Genomic DNA, 23,019 nt, shown 5'->3' with positions numbered 1-23,019 from the left:
GTTCTGCTCTGGCCTCTTGTGTCGGATGCGAGAGCCGTTATCCGTCGCGTGCGATCGGTCGCGTGCAATCGGTCTCGTGCAACCGGTCGCGTGCAATCGGTCGCGCAGAGTGGACACTTTTCAACGGCGTGCCACCGTCACGAGACGTGCATGAGCGACTTGTGCACACCACGTGGCACACACGTCACAATCGCAGCGTACACACGTGACGGGGACAAAATGGAGGCAGATCTTACGTGGTACGTCACGCCGCCGGATCGTGCGCGGCACGACGTGCACGCGCAGAATGCGTTCGTGAATTGGGACTTTTTTTTGGGCAGTATCAAAGTATGAAAAAAATATAATAATGTGTTACCCTTTCCGACAATAAACAGGAGTCGTGTTAAGATCTTCAAACGTCAAATAGAAAAAGCTTTTGCAAGGAATCACGTCTGCAGTAACCACACACTACTTGTGGTGAACATACAAACAAACGAACATGCCCTGATCATTAATATATGCTCTTTGGTTCTTTCGGTAAAGTCACGTAGGTATAAAATAAATCACGACGTTTCGGGCGCAACACAAGCGTCCATCATCAGGTGGGAAAGTATGGTCTGCATCCGAAACAGTCTGCCTTAGCAGCAGACCATGCTTTCCCACCTGATGATGGGCGCTTGTATTGTGCCCGAAACGTGATTTTATTTTCTACCTACGTGATGACTTTACCGAAAGAACCAAAGAGTATGGATTCCTGCAGTCACGAAAGCTTCAAATCAATTAATAAACGCTTCGTCTTTGAAACTGATTGGCCTACACCAGAGACGGGCTTCTTTCGGGCCTAGTATCACCACCAGTGTCAGACCAGAGAATGCCAAAATGCGAACAGTACAAAGACAATGCCACTATCAGAGCTCGTACAGCTCGGTGTGAACAGCTACAACATCGGTGCCGGATTATCCTAGTAGCTAAAAGTAGCGACATATGGTACGGGCCCCGCACTTTCAAGGGCCCCGCGCTAAATGCTTTCGAGCTGTCAATTCCGGTTCAGTTATTCTATACTGGCTCTACTACTATAGTACTATACCGCCTTCAACTTTTATGAACGACTGGGTGTTTAACGTTAGCGATTTGTCGTATTATCTGGCTGTATAGCAAATGAAAACATTCAATTACTTTACTATGCAAGTAAAAAAAAATAGTGTTTTAATAAGAGGCCGAACGAAACTGAATTTCTGGTTTCGGCCAAAACCGAAACCAAAAACCGAAAGTAAAAAATTTACTTTCGACCGAGACCGAAACAGAAAAGGTACATAACCGAAGTTACCGAACACAAGATTTATGAAATATGTCTATGATGCAATGCTAGTTTAATTAAAAAGAAATCTAGAACTCATCATTCAGAGCCTGCAGTAAGAGTCGCTAAATATCAAATCTTTAGGCGTTACTTACTTGGTAATTATATCCAAACAAACGAATGTTGTAGTTAAGAAACAACAGTTTTTCCGCATTCTCGCCCAGCAGGTTGCTGTGCCTTGCTTGCATCATAATCGACTTTAGTGGAGTAATCCCGCACCGCATGTTTCGACATTCTCCACGGTGATTAACTGCTCCGTTTTTATTAACGTACATTTTCTACTTCACTCAGATTCGTAATTTCGTTGTATCACTAATTTCGCTCGGTATCAACACGCGTGTAGACTGAAGCGAACGCAACACATAAGCCAAGGCGGGCAAGGCGGCTGGGAACAAGCAACAGAGGCACTTTGTTGTCGTCCCGCCAAAGAGACTCAACCCACGGATGGAGACGCAGGCTGCCGTCTGTTGACCGGCCGTGTGTACATTAGCAGACCATCGTTGCGGCTGTAACCTCGCTCCCAAGCTAGTGCTGCTGCTGACGCGTGTGTGTGTGTGTGCGCAGCCTATCGTATAGGATTGCCTAGCGCCGACTGACCGGCCGATAGGCAGAGCGATAGAAGTAGCCACTGGCGTTATATTCGAACAATAGAGCTTTGGTTGATGAATGACGACCAAAAGTCAATATCAGTTTCGGCCGAAACGAAACCAGGCCGAAAGTTAAAAATTTACTTTCGGACGAAACCGAAACCGGGCCGAAAGTTAAAAATTTACTTTCGGCCGAAACGAAACCAGGCCGAAAGTTAAAAATTTACTTTCGGACGAAACCGAAACCGGGCCGAAAGTTAAAAATTTACTTTCGGCCGAAACCGAAACCAGGCGGAAAGTTAAAAATTTACTTTCGGGACAAAAAATTTACTTTCGGCCGAAACCGAATCTATGCTGAAAGAGGCCATTTGCCAACTTTCGGCGCCAAAACCGAATTTCGGTCGGCCTCTAGTTTTAATTGTTTTGTTTTTGTTTATTTAGGGCCCCTTCATAACATGTGCTCCAGGCCCTGCACTAGTTTACTCCAGCACTGTACATAATGGGACCTTTTTGCCAGTATCAAAGTATGACAAATATAACAATAGGTCTTACCCTTTCTGGCAATAGAATATTCTTTTTTTCATGCGTTTATGAAAGGATGTCAATTGTAATCGCGTGGCTATATACTCTACATTGCAATTGGAATGCGTTAAGTTGGAATCTTTATTTAGACTTGAAGAATCCGATGAGCTATAAATCTCATGTTCACGGATGTCCAGCAGGGTCACGGAGTCGGAACGTTACACAAACACAACACGCACACACCATGGGAGTGCAAGGTATAAGAACGGTAAACAAATAACCAAAAAATATTAAAGTATTTTCACTTTAGAAAATAAACTAATTCATTTGACCAGGTAAGGGAGGCTTTATTGAGCTATTTGTTTTTCAGAAGCGCCATGGCTCTCACAAATGATAGAGCAACGAAGTGGCTTATCACGTGGAAATGATTCTGAATGTGGAGGGGAAACCCCGGAGGGCCGAGAGACAAATCCTCGAGGCCACGGGGAGAGAGAGACACGCAAACATCAACTATACAGCAGCAGGAGTCGGGGTGAAGATCAAACCCCCGACCTCCTGTATACCAGGCGAGGTAGTTAACATATCGTCACCGTGATTATGAGAGAGAGAGAGACACGCAAACTCCAATTATACAGCAGCAGGCGTCGGGGTCAAGATCAAACCCACGACCTTCTGTACACCAGGCGAGGTAGTCAACATCTCGCCACGGAAACCGCAGCGGACGAACGCGTGTCGAGTTCATTATTAATAACTAGGTTATTGGGGGGACGCCTGCATCGCCCCCCCCCCCCCCCGCAACAACCTCGTATTCATCATAGAGAGATAGATAAAGTTATATTCTTAGCTCTTTCGGTAAAGTCACGTTGAAGGGAAACAATAAAATAATACAATATATAAGCCATCTGGCTACCATGAGAAATTCGTTCATGAGGCTCTCCACATATACAAGCACAGAGACAATTTCAACCGAGAAGATGGATTCTGGCTTAGCAACCATTGGAAAGATTTGATATACCATTTCAGGTCTTAATTGATTGTTCACGCTTACAGTGGCTTTCAGACAGCATACGTTATATAAAAAAAATCGAATGGAACTTTCTACAAACAAACTGAGGGCACCCCAATGGGCTCCCCCCTTTCTCCAGTTATAGCTAAAATTTTCATGGAGAAATTTGAGACTGACGCCATCCAGACTGCCACTCTGCGCCCAACCTTATGGAAGAGGTACGTGGATGACACTTTTGTCATCTGGCCACATGGCCGGCCTACTCTAGACCAATTCTTCGACCACATCAATTCCATACACCCAGCCATCAGATTTACCATGGAAGTCGAAATAGATGGCAAGATACCTTTTTTGGATGTCCTAATTAAAAAGAGACCTGATGGTTCAATGAGCCACTCTGTCTACAGGAAAGCTACCCATACGGATGCTTATCTGAAACCGGATTCCCACCACCATCCATCACAGAAGAATTCTCTCATCAAGACTCTGTATCATAGAGCCCAATGCATATCCGACCAGGAACACATAAGCAGTGAACTCAAGCACGTACACCAAGCTCTTAGGGCTAATGGTTACTCCGACTATACAATCCGCAAAGCTATCACTCAAACCATGAAGAAGAACCCTCTTGAGGAGCCTTTTAAAACCATCACTTTACCTACATTGCGGGGATCACAAAAAAGATCTCCAAAATCTTGAATAAACACAAGATCCAGGTCCGTTTCAACACATTACATAAAATCCGTGATCTGGTTCCGTCTGTAAAAGATGTGATTCCGGACATACAATACCCTGGTGTCTACAAACTAAGTTGCCTCTGTGGTAGTAGTTACATTGGAGAAACCAAACGCCATGTCTCGGACCGCATTCGTGAACACAAAGCAGACCTTAAACACGGTAGGACCAACACCTCGGCCGTGGCAGATCATTGTTCTAATTCAGTAGGCTCACATGCCATTGACTTTTCCAAGACAGAGGTTCTTTGTAAGCCATCTGGCTTCCATGAGAGATTCGTTCATGAGGCTATCCACATATACAAGCACAGAGACAATTTCAACCGAGAAGATGGATTCTATCTTAGCAATCATTGGAAAGATTTGATAAACCATTTCAGGTCTTAATTGATTGTTCACGCTTACAGTGGCTTTCAGACAGCATACATTATATAAAAAAAATCGTCTCCCCCCTCCTCTTTTCAGAATATAGATGGACTAGTCCTAAATAAACTGCCAAATCGTTGCGTGTGGCGCTAACGTTTTTTTATAAATAAATAAATGCGCCGTTTAAAAATAAATTTATGCAAACCAACACACCTGAAGATGACCGTTTGAGTTATGGTCGAAACGTCGTGAGAATTTTTTATTGTTTTATATATATTTTATTATTTTGTTGTTTCCCTTCAACGTGACTTTACCGAAAAAACTAAGAATATCTTAACACCTGTGTTATTATTGCCATACAGGGTAAACACACACCTATTGATTATTCGTCCCCTGAGTATAAAATCAAGTTTGTTGTTATCAATTAAGTTTGAATTTAAACTGTGGCGTTAACTTGATTGGTGACGTCACCGGCCGGCTGCCATATTTGGGCATGGGTAAATAACGACGCACGTGTTGCTGCTTTGTGACGTCGCTCCACGCGCGACCGTGGCGGCTCCACCCCCCCCTTACAAACATGTCCGCCCATTTAGCCCCGCGCTCGCTTCGTCACCCCTGACCAACATGCCCCCCCCCACCACCGCGCGTCATCGACGTTCGTGGGCTGACGTCATCCACGTCACGCCAGCGTGGCTTTGGCCAAAGGGGCGCGCGCGCCAGCGGTTGTTTGACTAATTAGCATAATAGGAGGGGCGGGGGGAGGGGGTCTTCCGCCGTCCCGCCCTTCGCGAATAACTCAAAATGTTCTCGCTTTCCATTGGGCTACACGGCGAGGCCCGCCACGCCCTAATCCAATAAGCCCCGCCCCACACCCCCTTACTAATCTAGTAAACCCCGCCTTTGTTAGATATTAACATAACAGGCCACGCCCGCGCGCAGTTATTCCAAACGGCAGCCCGAATTCATGATTTTTTTAATAGTTATGTTAATTTATGTTAATCGCGGGTTTGCCTCTCCGGCCACGCCCAGGGGGCGGGCGGTCGGTGGGCGTGGCCCCAGAGTTTCATTACAAAAAGTTTGGAGTCTGGAGGCGGCTGTGGAGGCGGCGACTTCTCATGCACAGCCGATTGATAACAACAACTACAACTACAGCAGCAGCAGCAGCAGCTTGTAATACAACAACAACAACCAGGTCGACCACAGCGACCACCACTACCACCAACGTCGGAGCAGCAGCAACAGCGGCTCCCCGTTGCGCCATGGAAGTCTTCAGGGTGGCGGGGCGAGCCATCGTCAGAAGCCCCAACGCGGGCAAAAGTTGTGGGCATAAGAGTAAGTGGTGGTGGTGTGGTGGTGTTGTGGTGTGGTGGTGTGATGTGTGGTTGTGTGGTGGTGTGGTGGTGTTGTGGTGGGGTGGTGGTGTTGTGGTGGGGTGGTGTTGTGTGGTGGTGGTAGTGTTGTGGTGGTGGTGTGTTGTGTGGTGGAGTTGTAGTGTGTGTGGTGTGGTATGGTGGTGGTAGTGTTATGGTGTTGTGATGTGGTGTGTGGTGGTGGCGTAGTATGGTGGTAGTGTTGTGGTGGTGATGTTGGTGGTTATGGTGGTGTGGCAGAGATTATTGGGGTTTTGGTGATGGTGGTGGTTCATAGTTTCATCGTTCCATTTGGTATAGCCCTGTGAGCCATTCGGCTCTTGAATCGGGTGCAACCGCAACAAACATAACACATGAACAAGAAAAACATCTTAAAGTGACTAAGTGACTGTGGTGGTGATGGTGTGGTAGATATTATGGTGGTTTTGGAGATGAAGGTGATGGTGATGTTGGTGATGGTGTGGTAGATATTATGGAGATGATGGTGGTGATGTTGGTGATGGTGTGGTAGATATTATGGTGGTTTTGGAGATGGTGATGTTGGTGATGGTGTGGTAGATGTTATGGTGGTTTTGGAGATGGTGGTGGTGATGTTGGTGATGGTGTGGTAGATATTATGGTGGTTTTGGAGATGGTGGTGGTGCCATTGGCCGCCTCGTGTCGACTACACAGTAATTCTGTAAATCGAGACGAGGATGATGATGACGATGATCAATAATCACTAATCATCCCGTATTCACCATGAGCCTGGGGAGTGCCTGAGGGCGGATTCGTGGTTTTACTTTCATTGACTTCTGCCACGACCCCCCACCGGGTTCAAACTCCTCTCCCTCTCTCGTGTCTGTGTCTCCTGTGTGTTCACTATTGTGTTCACGATTGTGTTCACGATTGTGTATTTGTGTTCATCACTGTGTATTTGTGTTCATCACTGTCTGCTGTGTTCACTATTGTGTTCACTGTGTATTTGTGTTCATCACTGTGGCTGCTGTGTTCACTATTGTGTTCACTGTGTATTTGTGTTCATCACTGTGGCTGCTGTGTTCACTATTGTGTTCACCGCTGTGTATTTGTGTTCGTCACTGGCTGCTGTGTTCACCACTGTTCACGATTGTGTTCATCGCTGTTTGCTGTGTTCACTGTTGTGTTCACCACTGTATTTGTGTTCGTCACTGTGGCTGCTGTGTGTTCACTATTGTGTTCACCACTGTATTTGTGTTCATCACTGTGTCTGCTGTGTTCACTATTGTGTTCACTGTATTTGTGTTCATCACTGTGGCTGCTGTGTTCATCAGTGTTCACGATTGTGTTCATCGCTGTTTGCTGTGTTCACGATTGTGTATGTTGTGTTTACGATTGTGTTCATCACTGTGTGTTCACGATTGTGTTCACTACTATCTTTGTGTTCATCACTGTGTCTTTGTGTTCACGGTTGTCTGTTGTGTGTTTACTATTTTTACCGGCTGTTTGATTTTGTGACTTCAGATATATCAGCGATGACGCATCATCATCATTATCATCATTTAAAAAATCATTATAATTAAAATAAAATAAAAAAATATTTTCAGGAATTCAGCTAAAGCTGTTCAATCCACGCCGTTCCCACCCCAACATCGTCCCATGTTGTCCCACCTCCCCACCACCGCAAGTTCTTAAACTCTTAATGAAAAATATAATAAAGTTATAGAGAATAAAAAATAACATACCTTGCTCAAGTCAAATAACGGATATTTTATTACGTAAAAAAAAAAATTTCGGCTTATCGGTTACTCCGTCAGTCAGTGCTGTTTCTCGCTGGCCCTCTGGCGTTTTGTGGGCCCTCTGGTCCGTAAAGAGAGAAGTGGGAACCTTCAGTGTTGATGACTTCGTGTCCCCTACCTCGAAATTCTTTCGCACCCTACGTAGGCCACCCGCGATAGGGGAAGGTTTATTTTGACGTTACCACTCAAGCGGCTTGCTCCCACCACCCCCGCCGCTATGAGCGATCCACTGCTGGATGAAGATCCAACCACACCCCCACGATTCTGTCACTACCACACCAAAGACAAAGATCCCCCGTGTAGCCTCAACAGACTGTTGGGGCAAGTGCTGTTGGCGAGCCGCGGCACCTGCGATGGGATTGGGTGGCCAGCACCACGGCCGGGGGCCGCCTTTGTCTCCCCGGTGGCGATGTTTACTACACACCGCACCGGGGTTACTCGTTTGAGGCCGAGTCGACCTAGGGGAAGGCCCAAGACCGGTTCAGATAATCGCCACCGGTTTTGTTGGCCGTGAGACGGGAATCGAACTTGGGTCGCCAGGTTCGCAGCTCGGCGTAGCGCTAACCGCTACACACCACCGCTCACCCACACACACGGACACACACACAGATACACAGATACACACGTGCACACACACACACGGACACACACACGGACACACACACACACAGATACACACGTGCTCACACGCACACACGCACACACGGACACACACACACAGATACACACGCGCGCGCACACACACACGGACACACACACACAGATACACACGCGCGCACACGGACACACACACATACACACGCGCGCACACACACACACACGGACACACACGGACACACACACAGATACACACGTGCGCGCACACACGCACGCGTGCAGTTACTCATTTGAGGCCGAGTCGACCTAGGGGAGGGCCCGGGACCGGTTTTGGATAATCGTCGTTGTGGTGTCGGTGTTGGCCGTGGGCGGGGATCGAACCCCTGGGGTGGCCGCGTTTGGTAGCGCTGTGCCAACCGTTGCGCCACCGCTCCCCTCCGTGGAGCCTCCGACGGAGCGATCCGCCCCGGCTGCCACGCAACAATCCCATTTCGTCGCTCCGTCTCCACTGGGGGCGAGCCGCTAGCGGGGGGCGAGCCGCTAGCGGGGGGCGAGCCGCTAGCGGGGGGCGAGCCGCTAGCGGGGGGCGAGCCGCTAGCGGGGGGCGAGCCGCTAGCGGGGGGCGAGCCGCTAGCGGGGGGCGAGCCGCTAGCGGGGGGCGAGCCGCTAGCGGGGGGCGAGCCGCTAGCGGGGGGCGAGCCGCTAGCGGGGGGCGAGCCGCTAGCGGGGGGCGAGCCGCTAGCGGGGGGCGAGCCGCTAGCGGGGGGCGAGCCGCTAGCGGGGGGCGAGTGATCCCTCACTCCCTCCTTGGACTGCCACTCCATTGTTGGTCTCTACCATGACGCCTGCTTGCCCCGGCCCCTCCCACTATGTATCTCATAGAGATAATGTAGACCCATAGGCACCCAGAGAGATACATACACCCATAGAGATACATAGACCCAGAGAGATACATAGACCTATAGGCACCCATAGAGATACATAGACCTATAGATATACATAGGCACCCATAGAGATACATAGACCCATAGGCACCCATAGAGATACATAGACACCCATAGAGATGCATAGACCCATAGGCACCCATAGAGATACATAGACACCCATAAAGATGCATAGACCCATAGAGATACATAGACCCAGAGAGATACATAGAGATACATAGACCCATAGGCACCCATAGCGATACATAGACCCATAGGCACCCATATTGATACATAGACCCATAGAGATACATAGATCCATAGGTACCCATAGAGATACATAGACCCAGAGAGATACATAGACCCAGAGAGATACATAGACCCATAGGTACCCATAGAGATACATAGACCCATAGAGATACATAGACCCATAGGTACCCAGAGAGATACATAGACCCAGAGAGATACATAGACCCATAGGTACCCATAGAGATACATAGACCCAGAGATACATAGAGATACATAGACCCATATTGATATATAGACCCATAGAGATACATAGACCCATAGGTACCCATAGAGATACATAGACCCATAGAGATACATAGACCCATAGGCACCCATAGAGATACATAGACCCAGAGAGATGCATAGACCCAGAGAGATACATAGACCCATAGGTACCCATAGAGATACATAGACCCATAGAGATACATAGACCCATAGGCACCCATAGAGATACATAGACCCATCGAGACTCCGCGATACATAGACTTCTAGAAACCCATGGACATACATAGACTTATAGAGACCCATAGACATAGACCCATAGAGACTCTGAGAGATACATAGACCCATAGAGACAGAGATACATAGAGATACATGGACCCATAGAGACTCTGAGAGATACATAGACCCGTAGAGACAGAGATACACGTAGACTTATAGAGACCCATAGACTTATAGAGACCCATAGACATAGACCCATAGAGACCCATAGAGATACATAGACCCGTAGAGACAGAGATACACATAGACTTATAGAGACCCATAGACATACATAGACTTATAGAGACCCATAGACATAGACCCATAGAGACCCATAGAGATACATAGACCCGTAGAGACAGAGATACACGTAGACTTATAGATGCCCGCAGACCATCCCAGGAGCGTCTCCCCCTTCTCTGCCCACACCACACGTCGTTTGTGCCCCCTTCACGACTCTGAACCCGCGTGCCCACCGCTCGCAGCGGGCATGCCGCTGCCGCCGTCGTAAGCCGCGGTCTATCCACTGCTGGATGGAGACTCTCCCCCAGGCCCGTCGCCACGATGCCGGTCCATAGGCCGTGGGCAGGTGTAAGCGACTCCGTTTCGGTCCCTTGGACATTCTGCCCCGGCTCCTTCCCCCGGCTCCTTCCTCCGCTCCTTCCTCCGCTCCTTCCCCCGGCTCCTTCCTCCGGCTCCTTCCTTCACTCATTCCTCCGCTCCTTCCTCCGCTCCTTCCCCTGGCTCCTTCCTCCGGCTCCTTCCTTCACTCATTCCTCCGGCTCCTTCCCCCCGCTCCTTCTCCCCGCTCCTTCCCCCGGCTCCTTCCTCCGTTCCTTCCCCCGGCTCCTTCCCCCGGCTCCTTCCTCCGCTCCTTCCCCCGGCTCCTTCCTCCGCTCCTTCCCCCGGCTCCTTCCTCCGCTCCTTCCCCCGGCTCCTTCCCCCGGCTCCTTCCTCCGCTCCTTCCTCCGCTCCTTCCCCCGGCTCCTTCCTCCGGCTCCTTCCCCCCGCTCCTTCCCCCGGCTCCTTCCTCCGCTCCTTCCTCCGGCTCCTGCGGCTGACTTGGCCCGGGGAAGTGGGGGGGGGGGTCGCCCTCGCCCGTTTCTTGCGCTCGCCATAAATCTGTGGGGGGGGGGGAAAGAGCTTTGCGGCTCATCGGATTTCTTCCGGTATCAATGTTCGGATTCGCTCGCAGGTTTAACTCGTGCGCTAGCCCCTGTTGGTAGTCGCAACCCCCCATGGAGTAATAATTATAATTAAGTGTACACCACGGTTAATGGTATGGTTTACAACATGGAGTATAATAGCGCCTCGCAGCTGTCTCTCTCCCCCTCCTCTGTTCCGACCATGGATGAACTCGTCCGTCTGAACGGGGCTCGTAGCTATCCGTGTTGCTAAAGTTCAGGGTAAGAATCCACCCATTTTTTCGCCATATAGCATTGTGATATATAACGACTTATTGTTGGTAGCTTAGCTGATTGGAGAATATAGAGTTTATTGATAACATTATGGTAATTTATATTTTAGTTTTTTATTGGTTCACTATATAGTATTCATTATATATTGTATTGTATACCCAGTTACTGTGAATAGCTCAGATGTGTAGGCCTTGACTTCAACATAGCCATTTCTGTGACCAGTCACTAGCTAATCACTCAGTTATTTCAATGCTAAATTCGCCTAGTTATTTCAATGCTAAATTCTCCTGTTTGATTTGTACTAGGTGCCTCGGTGAATGTGTATGCTCTGACTTTAACATAGCTATTTCTGTGACTAGTTACAAGCTAATCACTCAGCTATTTCAATGCTAAATTCTGTGCTAATTCCTTTATCAAGGGGTGCCTCTGCGGATGTGTATGCTTTAACTTTAACATAGCCATTTCTGTGACCAGTCACAAGCTAATCACTCGGCCATTTCAATGCTAAATTATATGCTAATTCCTTTGTCAAGGTGCTTTGTTTCTTCTCACACAGCTTAAAGATCGTGATCTGAACGTGGCTTTTTTTCACTCCAGCGCTGTCCTACCAGACAGTCTCGTCCCTTCACCTGATGAAGGCCGCTTGTGTTGTGGCCGAAACGTCGTGAGAATATTATTGTGTTATTTTATTTTATCAATTTATTATTTTATTCTCATTCTACGTGACTTTACCGAAAGAACCAAAGAAGATAAGTGTACAATATTTAAGCTATTGAACAATTTTTATCTTACCAGGTAAGGCCCGCTGAGCTATGTTGTAGCCCTTTTGATCAGAAGCGACTTTCTGGCTCAACGGAGTGGCTCGTCGTCGTCATCATCGCGACGACGGGCAGAGAGAGACACGCAAACTACCAAATATACAGCAGGGGTCGGGGTCCGGATCGAACCCACGACCTTCTGTACACCAGGCGAGGTAGTTAACATCTCCTAGCCACCGTGATGATGATTAGAGAGAGAGAGAGACACGCAAACTCCAAATATACAGCAGGGGTCGGGGTCCGGATCGAACCCACGACCTCCTGTACACCAGGCGAGGTAGTTAACATCTCGCCAGAATCAGAATATGTATTTAGTCTGGAGGGATGCGATGAATTGTGAAGCGCTTTGTCACAGATGTCGAATCGATGTGGTGGGGGGTTCCGTGTGGCCCACAGAATTTGAATAGTTTTCTTGGCGATCCATTTATAGATACTACGCCATGTCCAGATGGGGAAGTTGCGGAGAGAGTTGCATTGTTAGCTCGAGACAAAGATCCCCCGTGTAGCCTTCAACAGACTGTCGGGGCAAGTGCTGCTCGCGAGCAGCGCCTGATGAAGGTCGGCACGGCACACGCGGGGGTGGGAGGCCAGCACCACGCCCGGCCGCCTTTGTCTCCCCCATTGACGATGTTTACGACGCACCGCACCGGGTACTCGCTTGAGGCCGAGTCGACCTAGGGGAGGCTCCGAACAGCTTATCGGATAATAATCCGATAAGCGGGTTGGATTACAATCGTTACCGCTGTTTGGCCGCGAGGCGGGATTCGAACTCTGGTCGCCGGGTTCTTGAAAGTGGAACTTCTTTCGCGCCGTACATAGCCGTGATCGGAGGGGGGGGGGGAGGTTTGTAGCGGGGGCGCGCTAACCGCTGCGCCTCCACTCCTCCCCCCCCCCTCCTCAAGAGCCCACCACTGTTGACCGATGCCGACCGCCAATCCTTTAGCGCTGTCGTCTGGCGGTAATGGGTAGCATAGCGCCGCCAATGAACTAAAAACGTGTTGGTATTTTTTTTAAAATATCTTGCCAGGTGAGGCCCCACTGAGCTGCTACATGTCTTTGTTTGATCGCAAATGATAGCCCAAAGAAAGGGGGCTTGCCACCATCGTCATAATCATCGCGTGGAATATGCATGGCGTCAGCCAAATACAGGGACCTCCTCGGCTTTTAAGCGAGTGAGGTTCCTGAGGTTTTGTGTTCGTAAGTCGATTTGTTCACGAGTCCAACTTTACGCCTGTCGATTCCAAACGTAATCTTGATTTGAAGCTTTCGTGACTGCAGGAATCCAAACTCTTTGGTTCTTTCGGTAAAGTCACGTAGTAGGTAGAAACTGCTGAAGCAGTATTTTTATATTGCTGTGGTTGTCCCACCTGATGACGATTGCTTGTGTTGCGATCGAAACGTCGTGATATATTATTTGTCTACCTACGTGACTACCGAAAGAACCAAAGAGTGTAGATTCCAAATGTGTTGTACGACGTGTACACTATACACGGGGAATGGCTTTAAAGTTGTTCTGCAGTTGTAGATGCCACTGGTTCTTCACGTTCTGCAGATGTAGATGCCACTGGTTCTTCACGTTCTGCAGATGTAGATGCCACTGGTTCTTCATGTTCTGCAGATTTAGATGCCACTGGTTCTTCACGTTCTGCAGATGTAGATACCACTGGTTCTTCACGTTCTGCAGTTGTAGATGTCACTGGTTCTTCACGTTCTGTAGATGTAGATGCCACTGGTTCTTCACGTTCTGTAGATGTAGATGCCACTGGTTCTTCACGTTCTATAGATGTAGATGCCACTGGTTCTTCACATTCTGTAGATGTAGGTGCCACTGGTTCTTCACGTTCTGCAGATGTAGATGCCACTGGTTCTTCACGTTCTGCAGATGTAGATTCCACTGGTTCTTCACGTTCTGCAGATGTAGATGCCACTGGTTCTTCACGTTCTGCAGATGTAGATGCCACTGGTTCTTCATGTTCTGTAGATGTAGATGCCACTGGTTACTCACGTTCTGTAGATGTAAATGCCACTGGTTCTTCACGTTCTGCAGATGTGGATGCCACTGGTTCTTCACGTTCTGCAGATGTAGATGCCACTGGTTCTTCACGTTCTGTAGATGTAGATGCCACTGGTTACTCACGTTCTGCAGATGTAAATGCCACTGGTTCTTCACGTTCTGCAGATGTGGATGCCACTGGTTCTTCACGTTCTGCAGATGTAGATGCCACTGGTTCTTCACGTTCTGTAGATGTAGATGCCACTGGTGCTTCATGTTCTGCAGATGTAGATGCCACTGGTTCTTCACGTTCTGCAGTTGTAGATGTTACTGGTTCTTCACGTTCTGTAGATGTAGATGCTACTGGTTCTTCACGTTCTGTAGATGTAGATGCTACTGGTTCTTCACGTTCTGTAGATGTAGATGCCACTGGTTCTTCACGTTCTATAGATGTAGATGCCACTGGTTCTTCACATTCTGTAGATGTAGGTGCCACTGGTTCTTCATATTCTGCAGATGTAGATCCCACTGGTTCTTCACGTTCTGCAGATGTAGATTCCACTGGTTCTTCACGTTCTGCAGATGTAGATTCCACTGGTTCTTCACGTTCTGCAGTTGTAGATGTCACTGGTTCTTCACGTTCTGTAGATGTAGATGCCACTGGTTCTTCACGTTCTGTAGATGTAGATGCCACTGGTTCTTCACGTTCTATAGATGTAGATGCCACTGGTTCTTTACATTCTGTAGATGTAGGTGCCACCGGTTCTTCATGTGCTGCAGATGTAGATGCCACTGGTTCTTCACGTTCTGCAGATGTAGATTCCACTGGTTCTTCACGTTCTGCAGATGTAGATGCCACTGGTTCTTCACGTTCTGCAGATGTAGATGCCACTGGTTCTTCATGTTCTGTAGATGTAGATGCCACTGGTTACTCATGTTCTGTAGATGTAAATGCCACTGGTTCTTCACGTTCTGCAGATGTTGATGCCACTGGTTCTTCACGTTCTGCAGATGTCGATGCCACTGGTTCTTCACGTTCTGCAGATGTAGATGCCACTGGTTACTCACGTTCTGTAGATGTAGATGCCACTGGTTACTCACGTTCTGCAAATGTAGATGCCACTGGTTACTCACGTTCTGCAGATGTAAATGCCACTGGTTCTTCACGTTCTGCAGATGTAGATGCCACTGGTTCTTCACGTTCTGTAGATGTAGATGCCACTGGTTACTCACGTTCTATAGATGTAGATGCCACTGGTTCTTCACATTCTGTAGATGTAGGTGCCACTGGTTCTTCATATTCTGCAGATGTAGATCCCACTGGTTCTTCACGTTCTGCAGATGTAGATTCCACTGGTCCTTCACCTTCTGCAGATGTAGATTCCACTGGTTCTTCACGTTCTGCAGTTGTAGATGTCACTGGTTCTTCAGGTTCTGTAGATGTAGATGCCACTGGTTCTTCACGTTCTGTAGATGTAGATGCCACTGGTTCTTCACGTTCTATAGATGTAGATGCCACTGGTTCTTCACATTCTGTAGATGTAGGTGCCACTGGTTCTTCATGTGCTGCAGATGTAGATGCCACTGGTTCTTCACGTTCTGCAGATGTAGATTCCACTGGTTCTTCACGTTCTGCAGATGTAGATGCCACTGGTTCTTCACGTTCTGCAGATGTAGATGCCACTGGTTCTTCATGTTCTGTAGATGTAGATGCCACTGGTTACTCACGTTCTGTAGATGTAAATGCCACTGGTTCTTCACGTTCTGCAGATGTCGATGCCACTGGTTCTTCACGTTCTGCAGATGTAGATGCCACTGGTTACTCACGTTCTGTAGATGTAGATGCCACTGGTTCTTCACGTTCTGTAGATGTAGATGCCACTGGTTCTTCACGTTCTATAGATGTAGATGCCACTGGTTCTTCACATTCTGTAGATGTAGGTGCCACTGGTTCTTCATGTGCTGCAGATGTAGATGCCACTGGTTCTTCACGTTCTGCAGATGTAGATTCCACTGGTTCTTCACGTTCTGCAGATGTAGATGCCACTGGTTCTTCACGTTCTGCAGATGTAGATGCCACTGGTTCTTCATGTTCTGTAGATGTAGATGCCACTGGTTACTCACGTTCTGTAGATGTAAATGCCACTGGTTCTTCACGTTCTGCAGATGTCGATGCCACTGGTTCTTCACGTTCTGCAGATGTAGATGCCACTGGTTACTCACGTTCTGTAGATGTAGATGCCACTGGTTACTCACGTTCTGCAGATGTAAATGCCACTGGTTCTTCACGTTCTGCAGATGTGGATGCCACTGGTTCTTCACGTTCTGCAGATGTAGATGCCACTGGTTCTTCACGTTCTGTAGATGTAGATGCCACTGGTGCTTCATGTTCTGCAGATGTAGATGCCACTGGTTCTTCACGTTCTGCAGTTGTAGATGTCACTGGTTCTTCACGTTCTGTAGATGTAGATGCTACTGGTTCTTCACGTTCTGTAGATGTAGATGCCACTGGTTCTTCAGGTTCTATAGATGTAGATGCCACTGGTTCTTCACATTCTGTAGATGTAGGTGCCACTGGTTCTTCATATTCTGCAGATGTAGATCCCACTGGTTCTTCACGTTCTGCAGATGTAGATTCCACTGGTTCTTCACGTTCTGCAGATGTAGATTCCACTGGTTCTTCACGTTCTGCAGTTGTAGATGTCACTGGTTCTTCACGTTCTGTAGATGTAGATGCCACTGGTTCTTCACGTTCTGTAGATGTAGATGCCACTGGTTCTTCACGTTCTATAGATGTAGATGCCACTGGTTCTTTACATTCTGTAGATGTAGGTGCCACTGGTTCTTCATGTGCTGCAGATGTAGATGCCACTGGTTCTTCACGTTCTGCAGATGTAGATTCCACTGGTTCTTCACGTTCTGCAGATGTAGATGCCACTGGTTCTTCACGTTCTGCAGATGTAGATGCCACTGGTTCTTCATGTTCTGTAGATGTAGATGCCACTGGTTACTCATGTTCTGTAGATGTAAATGCCACTGGTTCTTCACGTTCTGCAGATGTCGATGCCACTGGTTCTTCACGTTCTGCAGATGTCGATGCCACTGGTTCTTCACGTTCTGCAGATGTAGATGTAAATTCCACTGGTTCTTCATATTCTGCAGATGTAGATCCCACTGGTTCTTCACGTTCTGCAGATGTAGATTCCACTGGTTCTTCACCTTCTGCAGATGTAGATTCCACTGGTTCTTCACGTTCTGCAGTTGTAGATGTCACTGGTTCTTCAGGTTCTGTAGATGTAGATGCCACTGGTTCTTCACGTTCTGTAGATGTAGATGCCACTGGTTCTTCACGTTCTATAGATGTAGATGCCACTGGTTCTTCACATTCTGTAGATGTAGGTGCCACTGGTTCTTCATGTGCTGCAGATGTAGATGCCACTGGTTCTTCACGTTCTGCAGATGTAGATTCCACTGGTTCTTCACGTTCTGCAGATGTAGATGCCACTGGTTCTTCACGTTCTGCAGATGTAGATGCCACTGGTTCTTCATGTTCTGTAGATGTAGATGCCACTGGTTACTCACGTTCTGTAGATGTAAATGCCACTGGTTCTTCACGTTCTGCAGATGTCGATGCCACTGGTTCTTCACGTTCTGCAGATGTCGATGCCACTGGTTCTTCACGTTCTGCAGATTTAGATGCCACTGGTTACTCACGTTCTGTAGATGTAGATGCCACTGGTTACTCACGTTCTGCAGATGTAAATGCCACTGGTTCTTCACGTTCTGCAGATGTGGATGCCACTGGTTCTTCACGTTCTGCAGATGTAGATGCCACTGGTTCTTCACGTTCTGTAGATGTAGATGCCACTGGTGCTTCACGTTCTGCAGATGTAGATGCCACTGGTTCTTCACGTTCTGTAGATGTAGATGCCACTGGTGCTTCATGTTCTGCAGATGTAGATGCCACTGGTTCTTCACGTTCTGCAGTTGTAGATGTTACTGGTTCTTCACGTTCTGTAGATGTAGATGCTACTGGTTCTTCACGTTCTGTAGATGTAGATGCCACTGGTTCTTCATGTTCTATAGATGTAGATGCCACTGGTTCTTCACATTCTGTAAATGTAGGTGCCACTGGTTCTCATATTCTGCAGATGTAGATCCCACTGGTTCTTCACGTTCTGCAGATGTAGATTCCACTGGTTCTTCACGTTCTGCAGATGTAGATTCCACTGGTTCTTCACGTTCTGCAGTTGTAGATGTCACTGGTTCTTCACGTTCTGTAGATGTAGATGCCACTGGTTCTTCACGTTCTGTAGATGTAGATGCCACTGGTTCTTCACGTTCTATAGATGTAGATGCCACTGGTTCTTTACATTCTGTAGATGTAGGTGCCACTGGTTTTTCATGTGCTGCAGATGTAGATGCCACTGTTTCTTCACGTTCTGCAGATGTAGATTCCACTGGTTCTTCACGTTCTACAGATGTAGATGCCACTGGTTCTTCACGTTCTGCAGATGTAGATGCCACTGGTTCTTCATGTTCTGTAGATGTAGATGCCACTGGTTACTCATGTTCTGTAGATGTAAATGCCACTGGTTCTTCACGTTCTGCAGATGTCGATGCCACTGGTTCTTCACGTTCTGCAGATGTCGATGCCACTGGTTCTTCACGTTCTGCAGATGTAGATGCCACTGGTTACTCACGTTCTGTAGATGTAGATGCCACTGGTTACTCACGTTCTGCAAATGTAGATGCCACTGGTTACTCACGTTCTGCAGATGTAAATGCCACTGGTTCTTCACGTTCTGCAGATGTAGATGCCACTGGTTCTTCACGTTCTGTAGATGTAGATGCCACTGGTTACTCACGTTCTATAGATGTAGATGCCACTGGTTCTTCACATTCTGTAGATGTAGGTGCCACTGGTTCTTCATATTCTGCAGATGTAGATCCCACTGGTTCTTCACGTTCTGCAGATGTAGATTCCACTGGTTCTTCACCTTCTGCAGATGTAGATTCCACTGGTTCTTCACGTTCTGCAGTTGTAGATGTCACTGGTTCTTCAGGTTCTGTAGATGTAGATGCCACTGGTTCTTCACGTTCTGTAGATGTAGATGCCACTGGTTCTTCACGTTCTATAGATGTAGATGCCACTGGTTCTTCACATTCTGTAGATGTAGGTGCCACTGGTTTTTCATGTGCTGCAGATGTAGATGCCACTGGTTCTTCACGTTCTGCAGATGTAGATTCCACTGGTTCTTCACGTTCTGCAGATGTAGATGCCACTGGTTCTTCACGTTCTGCAGATGTAGATGCCACTGGTTCTTCATGTTCTGTAGATGTAGATGCCACTGGTTACTCACGTTCTGTAGATGTAAATGCCACTGGTTCTTCACGTTCTGCAGATGTCGATGCCACTGGTTCTTCACGTTCTGCAGATGTCGATGCCACTGGTTCTTCACTTTCTGCAGATGTAGATGCCACTGGTTACTCACGTTCTGTAGATGTAGATGCCACTGGTTACTCACGTTCTGCAGATGTAAATGCCACTGGTTCTTCACGTTCTGCAGATGTGGATGCCACTGGTTCTTCACGTTCTGCAGATGTAGATGCCACTGGTTCTTCACGTTCTGTAGATGTAGATGCCACTGGTGCTTCATGTTCTGCAGATGTAGATGCCACTGGTTCTTCACGTTCTGCAGTTGTAGATGTCACTGGTTCTTCACGTTCTGTAGATGTAGATGCTACTGGTTCTTCACGTTCTGTAGATGTAGATGCCACTGGTTCTTCAGGTTCTATAGATGTAGATGCCACTGGTTCTTCACATTCTGTAGATGTAGGTGCCACTGGTTCTTCATATTCTGCAGATGTAGATCCCACTGGTTCTTCACGTTCTGCAGATGTAGATTCCACTGGTTCTTCACGTTTTGCAGATGTAGATTCCACTGGTTCTTCACGTTCTGCAGATGTAGATGCCACTGGTTCTTCACGTTCTGCAGATGTAGATGCCACTGGTTCTTCACGTTCTGCAGATGTAGATGCCACTGGTTCTTCACGTTCTGTAGATGCCACTGGTTACTCACGTTCTGCAGATGTAAATGCCACTGGTTCTTCACGTTCTGCAGATGTAGATGCCACTGGTTCTTCACGTTCTGTAGATGTAGATGCCACTGGTTACTCACGTTCTGTAGATGTAGATGCCACTGGTTACTCACGTTCTGCAGATGTAGATGCCACTGGTTGCTCACGTTCTGCAGATGTAAATGCCACTGGTTGTTCACGTTCTGTAGATGTAGATGCCACTGGTTCTTCACGTTCTGCAGATGTAGATGCCACTGGTTCTTCACATTCTGTAGATGTAGATGCCACTGGTGCTTCACATTCTGCAGATGTAGATGCCACTGGTTCTTCACGTTCTGCAGATGTGGATGCCACTGGTTCTTCACGTTCTGTAGATGTAGATGCCACTGGTTCTTCACGTTCTGTAGATGTAGATGCCACTGGTTCTTCACGTTCTGCAGATGTAGATGTCACTGGTTTTTCACGTTCTGTAGATGTAGATGCCACTGGTTCTTCACGTTCTGCAGATGTAGATGTCACTGGTTCTTCACGTTTTGCAGATGTAGATGCCACTGGTTCTTCACGTTCTGCAGATGTAGATGCCGCTGGTTCTTCATGTTCTGCAGATGTAGATGCCGCTGGTCCTTCACGTTCTGCATATGTAGATGCCACTGGTTCTTCACGTTCTGCAGATGTAGATGCCACTGGTTCTTCACGTTTATTGTTTTATAATTTTATTATTTTATTGTTTCCCTTTTACGTGTGGTTTTCACACTTGATGATGATTGCTTGTGTTGCAGTCGAAACGTCGTGAGTATTTTTATTGTTTCATAATTTTATTGTTTCCGTTCTACGTGACTTTACCGAAAGAACCAAGAATACAACAACAAACAGTTGTAAAGAAATGAGTTTGTCAATCTAGATGATGATTAATTTAAAAGTCCGTAGCTCCCAGTGACTTCCTAATATCGGTGAGGAAGAGCGTTCCTGATGGCCGCAGAAGCGCATCAGATAGCGCCGCGCGATGCAGTGTCCGTCTTTGTACGCGTACGTACGTGTGTGTTGAACAACTTTCGCACCATTCGTAGCCAACTGTGCCTTTCGGAGGTGCGGGGGGTGGGGGGGGAAGATCTAGAAGTCTCTATGTAGTGAAATACATCTGCAGGACTTAGGTGCCGTGTCCTTCACGCCTCGACCCCTCCGCCTGAAGAAAATAAAAATAAAATTTCCCATCGGTCACACGGCGCTCTCCGGGGAGTGAACAGCGTTGGCAGCAATGGGCTCCACGTGTGAGCACAACTCCGCGACCGGTTTTAACATTTGGTGTCTCGTCGTCGTCATCATCAGCAGCAGAGTCGGGGTCTTGTCGCTTGAAGCAATGCTGGTGAGCTGGCAGATGCTTATCGGCAGGGACTGGTTTCATGTCACCTCCCGCACTTTACGCTACGCGGGTCCTAGTTGGACGCAAAATGATACGGCGATGCATAACTCGATAATAAATGCGCGGGGCTGCGTAGAATGTAAACAAGATAATGAGACGCAAAATGCCCTCTGTACCGTAAGGGTTGTGTAATAACTTTCATGGGGTTCTTTTTTTTTACATGTTGAGACGCATTGTGTTGTACGCGAAGGAGATGGATTATCTGGTTATATATTTTGTCATTCTCCACAGCAGAGCCGCACGTGAGCCTTTCGTGTCGCGTCTGTGACATCACTTCCTGTGACATCAAACTTTCGGATCGCGGAATTTTTATATTTTGTTATTTGCAACCGTTCAAAATATTAATTGCATCGCGGGTTCGGTTGAATGATTCCGTTAAATCAAGAGTCTCGGTAGTGTCTGTGACATCACTTCCTGTGACATCCGTGACTTCCCGTGACCGGATCGCGGAATGTTATTACTTTTTTAATTCGCAATATCTGAACAAAAAATGTTGGGTCTCGCGCTCGGTTTATGATTCCTTAGAAATCAGGAGTCTAGATGGTGTCTGTGACATCTAACTTTCGAATCGTGGAATTTTTATATTTGCATCTTTCAAAATATGAATCGTTCCTCCTTGGTTCGGTTGAATGCTTCCATAAAATCGGGAGTCTCGGTGGTGTCTGACATCGCTTCCTGTGACACCCGTCACGTTCCTGTGACATCAAACTTTCGGATCACTGAAATGTTATTGCTTATTTTTAATTCGCGATATATATACGCAAAAAAATTGGGTCTCGAGTTCGGGTTCATGAGTCTTGATGGTGTCTGTGACATCACTTCCTGTGACGTCGAACTTGCGGATCACGGATTATTATATATCTGATCATTTTCTTTACATTCGCGTCGTACGAGGAACAATTTTTTTTTTGCGTTTCAGGCCCAGTTTAATTCTTCCGTTTTCGGCGACGTCGTCAGCATCGCCTTTTAGTTGCATTGCTTGCAGTTGCGGTCGAAGTCACGACCTTGGCGCTAGCTGCGGCGGTGTGTTCTACCACCGCGGTGATGAGGAGGGGAGGGGCAGTCGGAGGGAGCCCTTGTTTTGCTGGGGGGTTGTGGGGGGGGGGTGCGAGGAAATCGTCGTTCCGTGCCGGTCGCCTGCCTCTGTCCACATCGCAGCGTCGACGTGCGGGGTCGCTGTGCAGCCATCATCGCCATCTTCGTCGTGATCCTTCCGATAAAAGGGAAATGTGTGAATGTGCGTCTGTTCGAAATGTTTAGCATACTTCACAACATGCAACAAAGTTGAAATTTGGCACGTGGGTAGCTTCCAGACTGTACACA

General features: G+C 47.6%; 1 protein-coding gene across 2 annotated transcripts in view; it reads left to right on the top strand.

Annotated features, from left to right (window-relative positions):
• Positions 1-5,586: 5,586 nt before the first annotated feature.
• LDLRAP1 (low density lipoprotein receptor adaptor protein 1) overlaps positions 5,587-23,019 on the top strand; it is a 39,252-nt gene continuing 21,819 nt past the window's right edge. The window contains exon 1 of one of the 2 annotated variants that reach the window (XM_032976732.2): positions 5,587-5,883. In XM_032976732.2, coding sequence (XP_032832623.1) covers positions 5,667-5,883 — 217 coding nt within the window. In that variant the 5' untranslated portion in view covers positions 5,587-5,666. The remainder of the gene's footprint in view (positions 5,884-23,019) is intronic. The other variant, XM_032976733.2, reaches the window with a different exon arrangement.

Source organism: Petromyzon marinus, chromosome 60, assembly GCF_048934315.1.
Source record: "Petromyzon marinus isolate PM22_M1 ecotype Great Lakes invasive population chromosome 60, UKy_Petmar_22M1.pri1.0, whole genome shotgun sequence".
NCBI lineage: Eukaryota > Metazoa > Chordata > Hyperoartia > Petromyzontiformes > Petromyzontidae > Petromyzon > Petromyzon marinus.
This window is presented reverse-complemented; position numbering and strand designations above follow the sequence as displayed.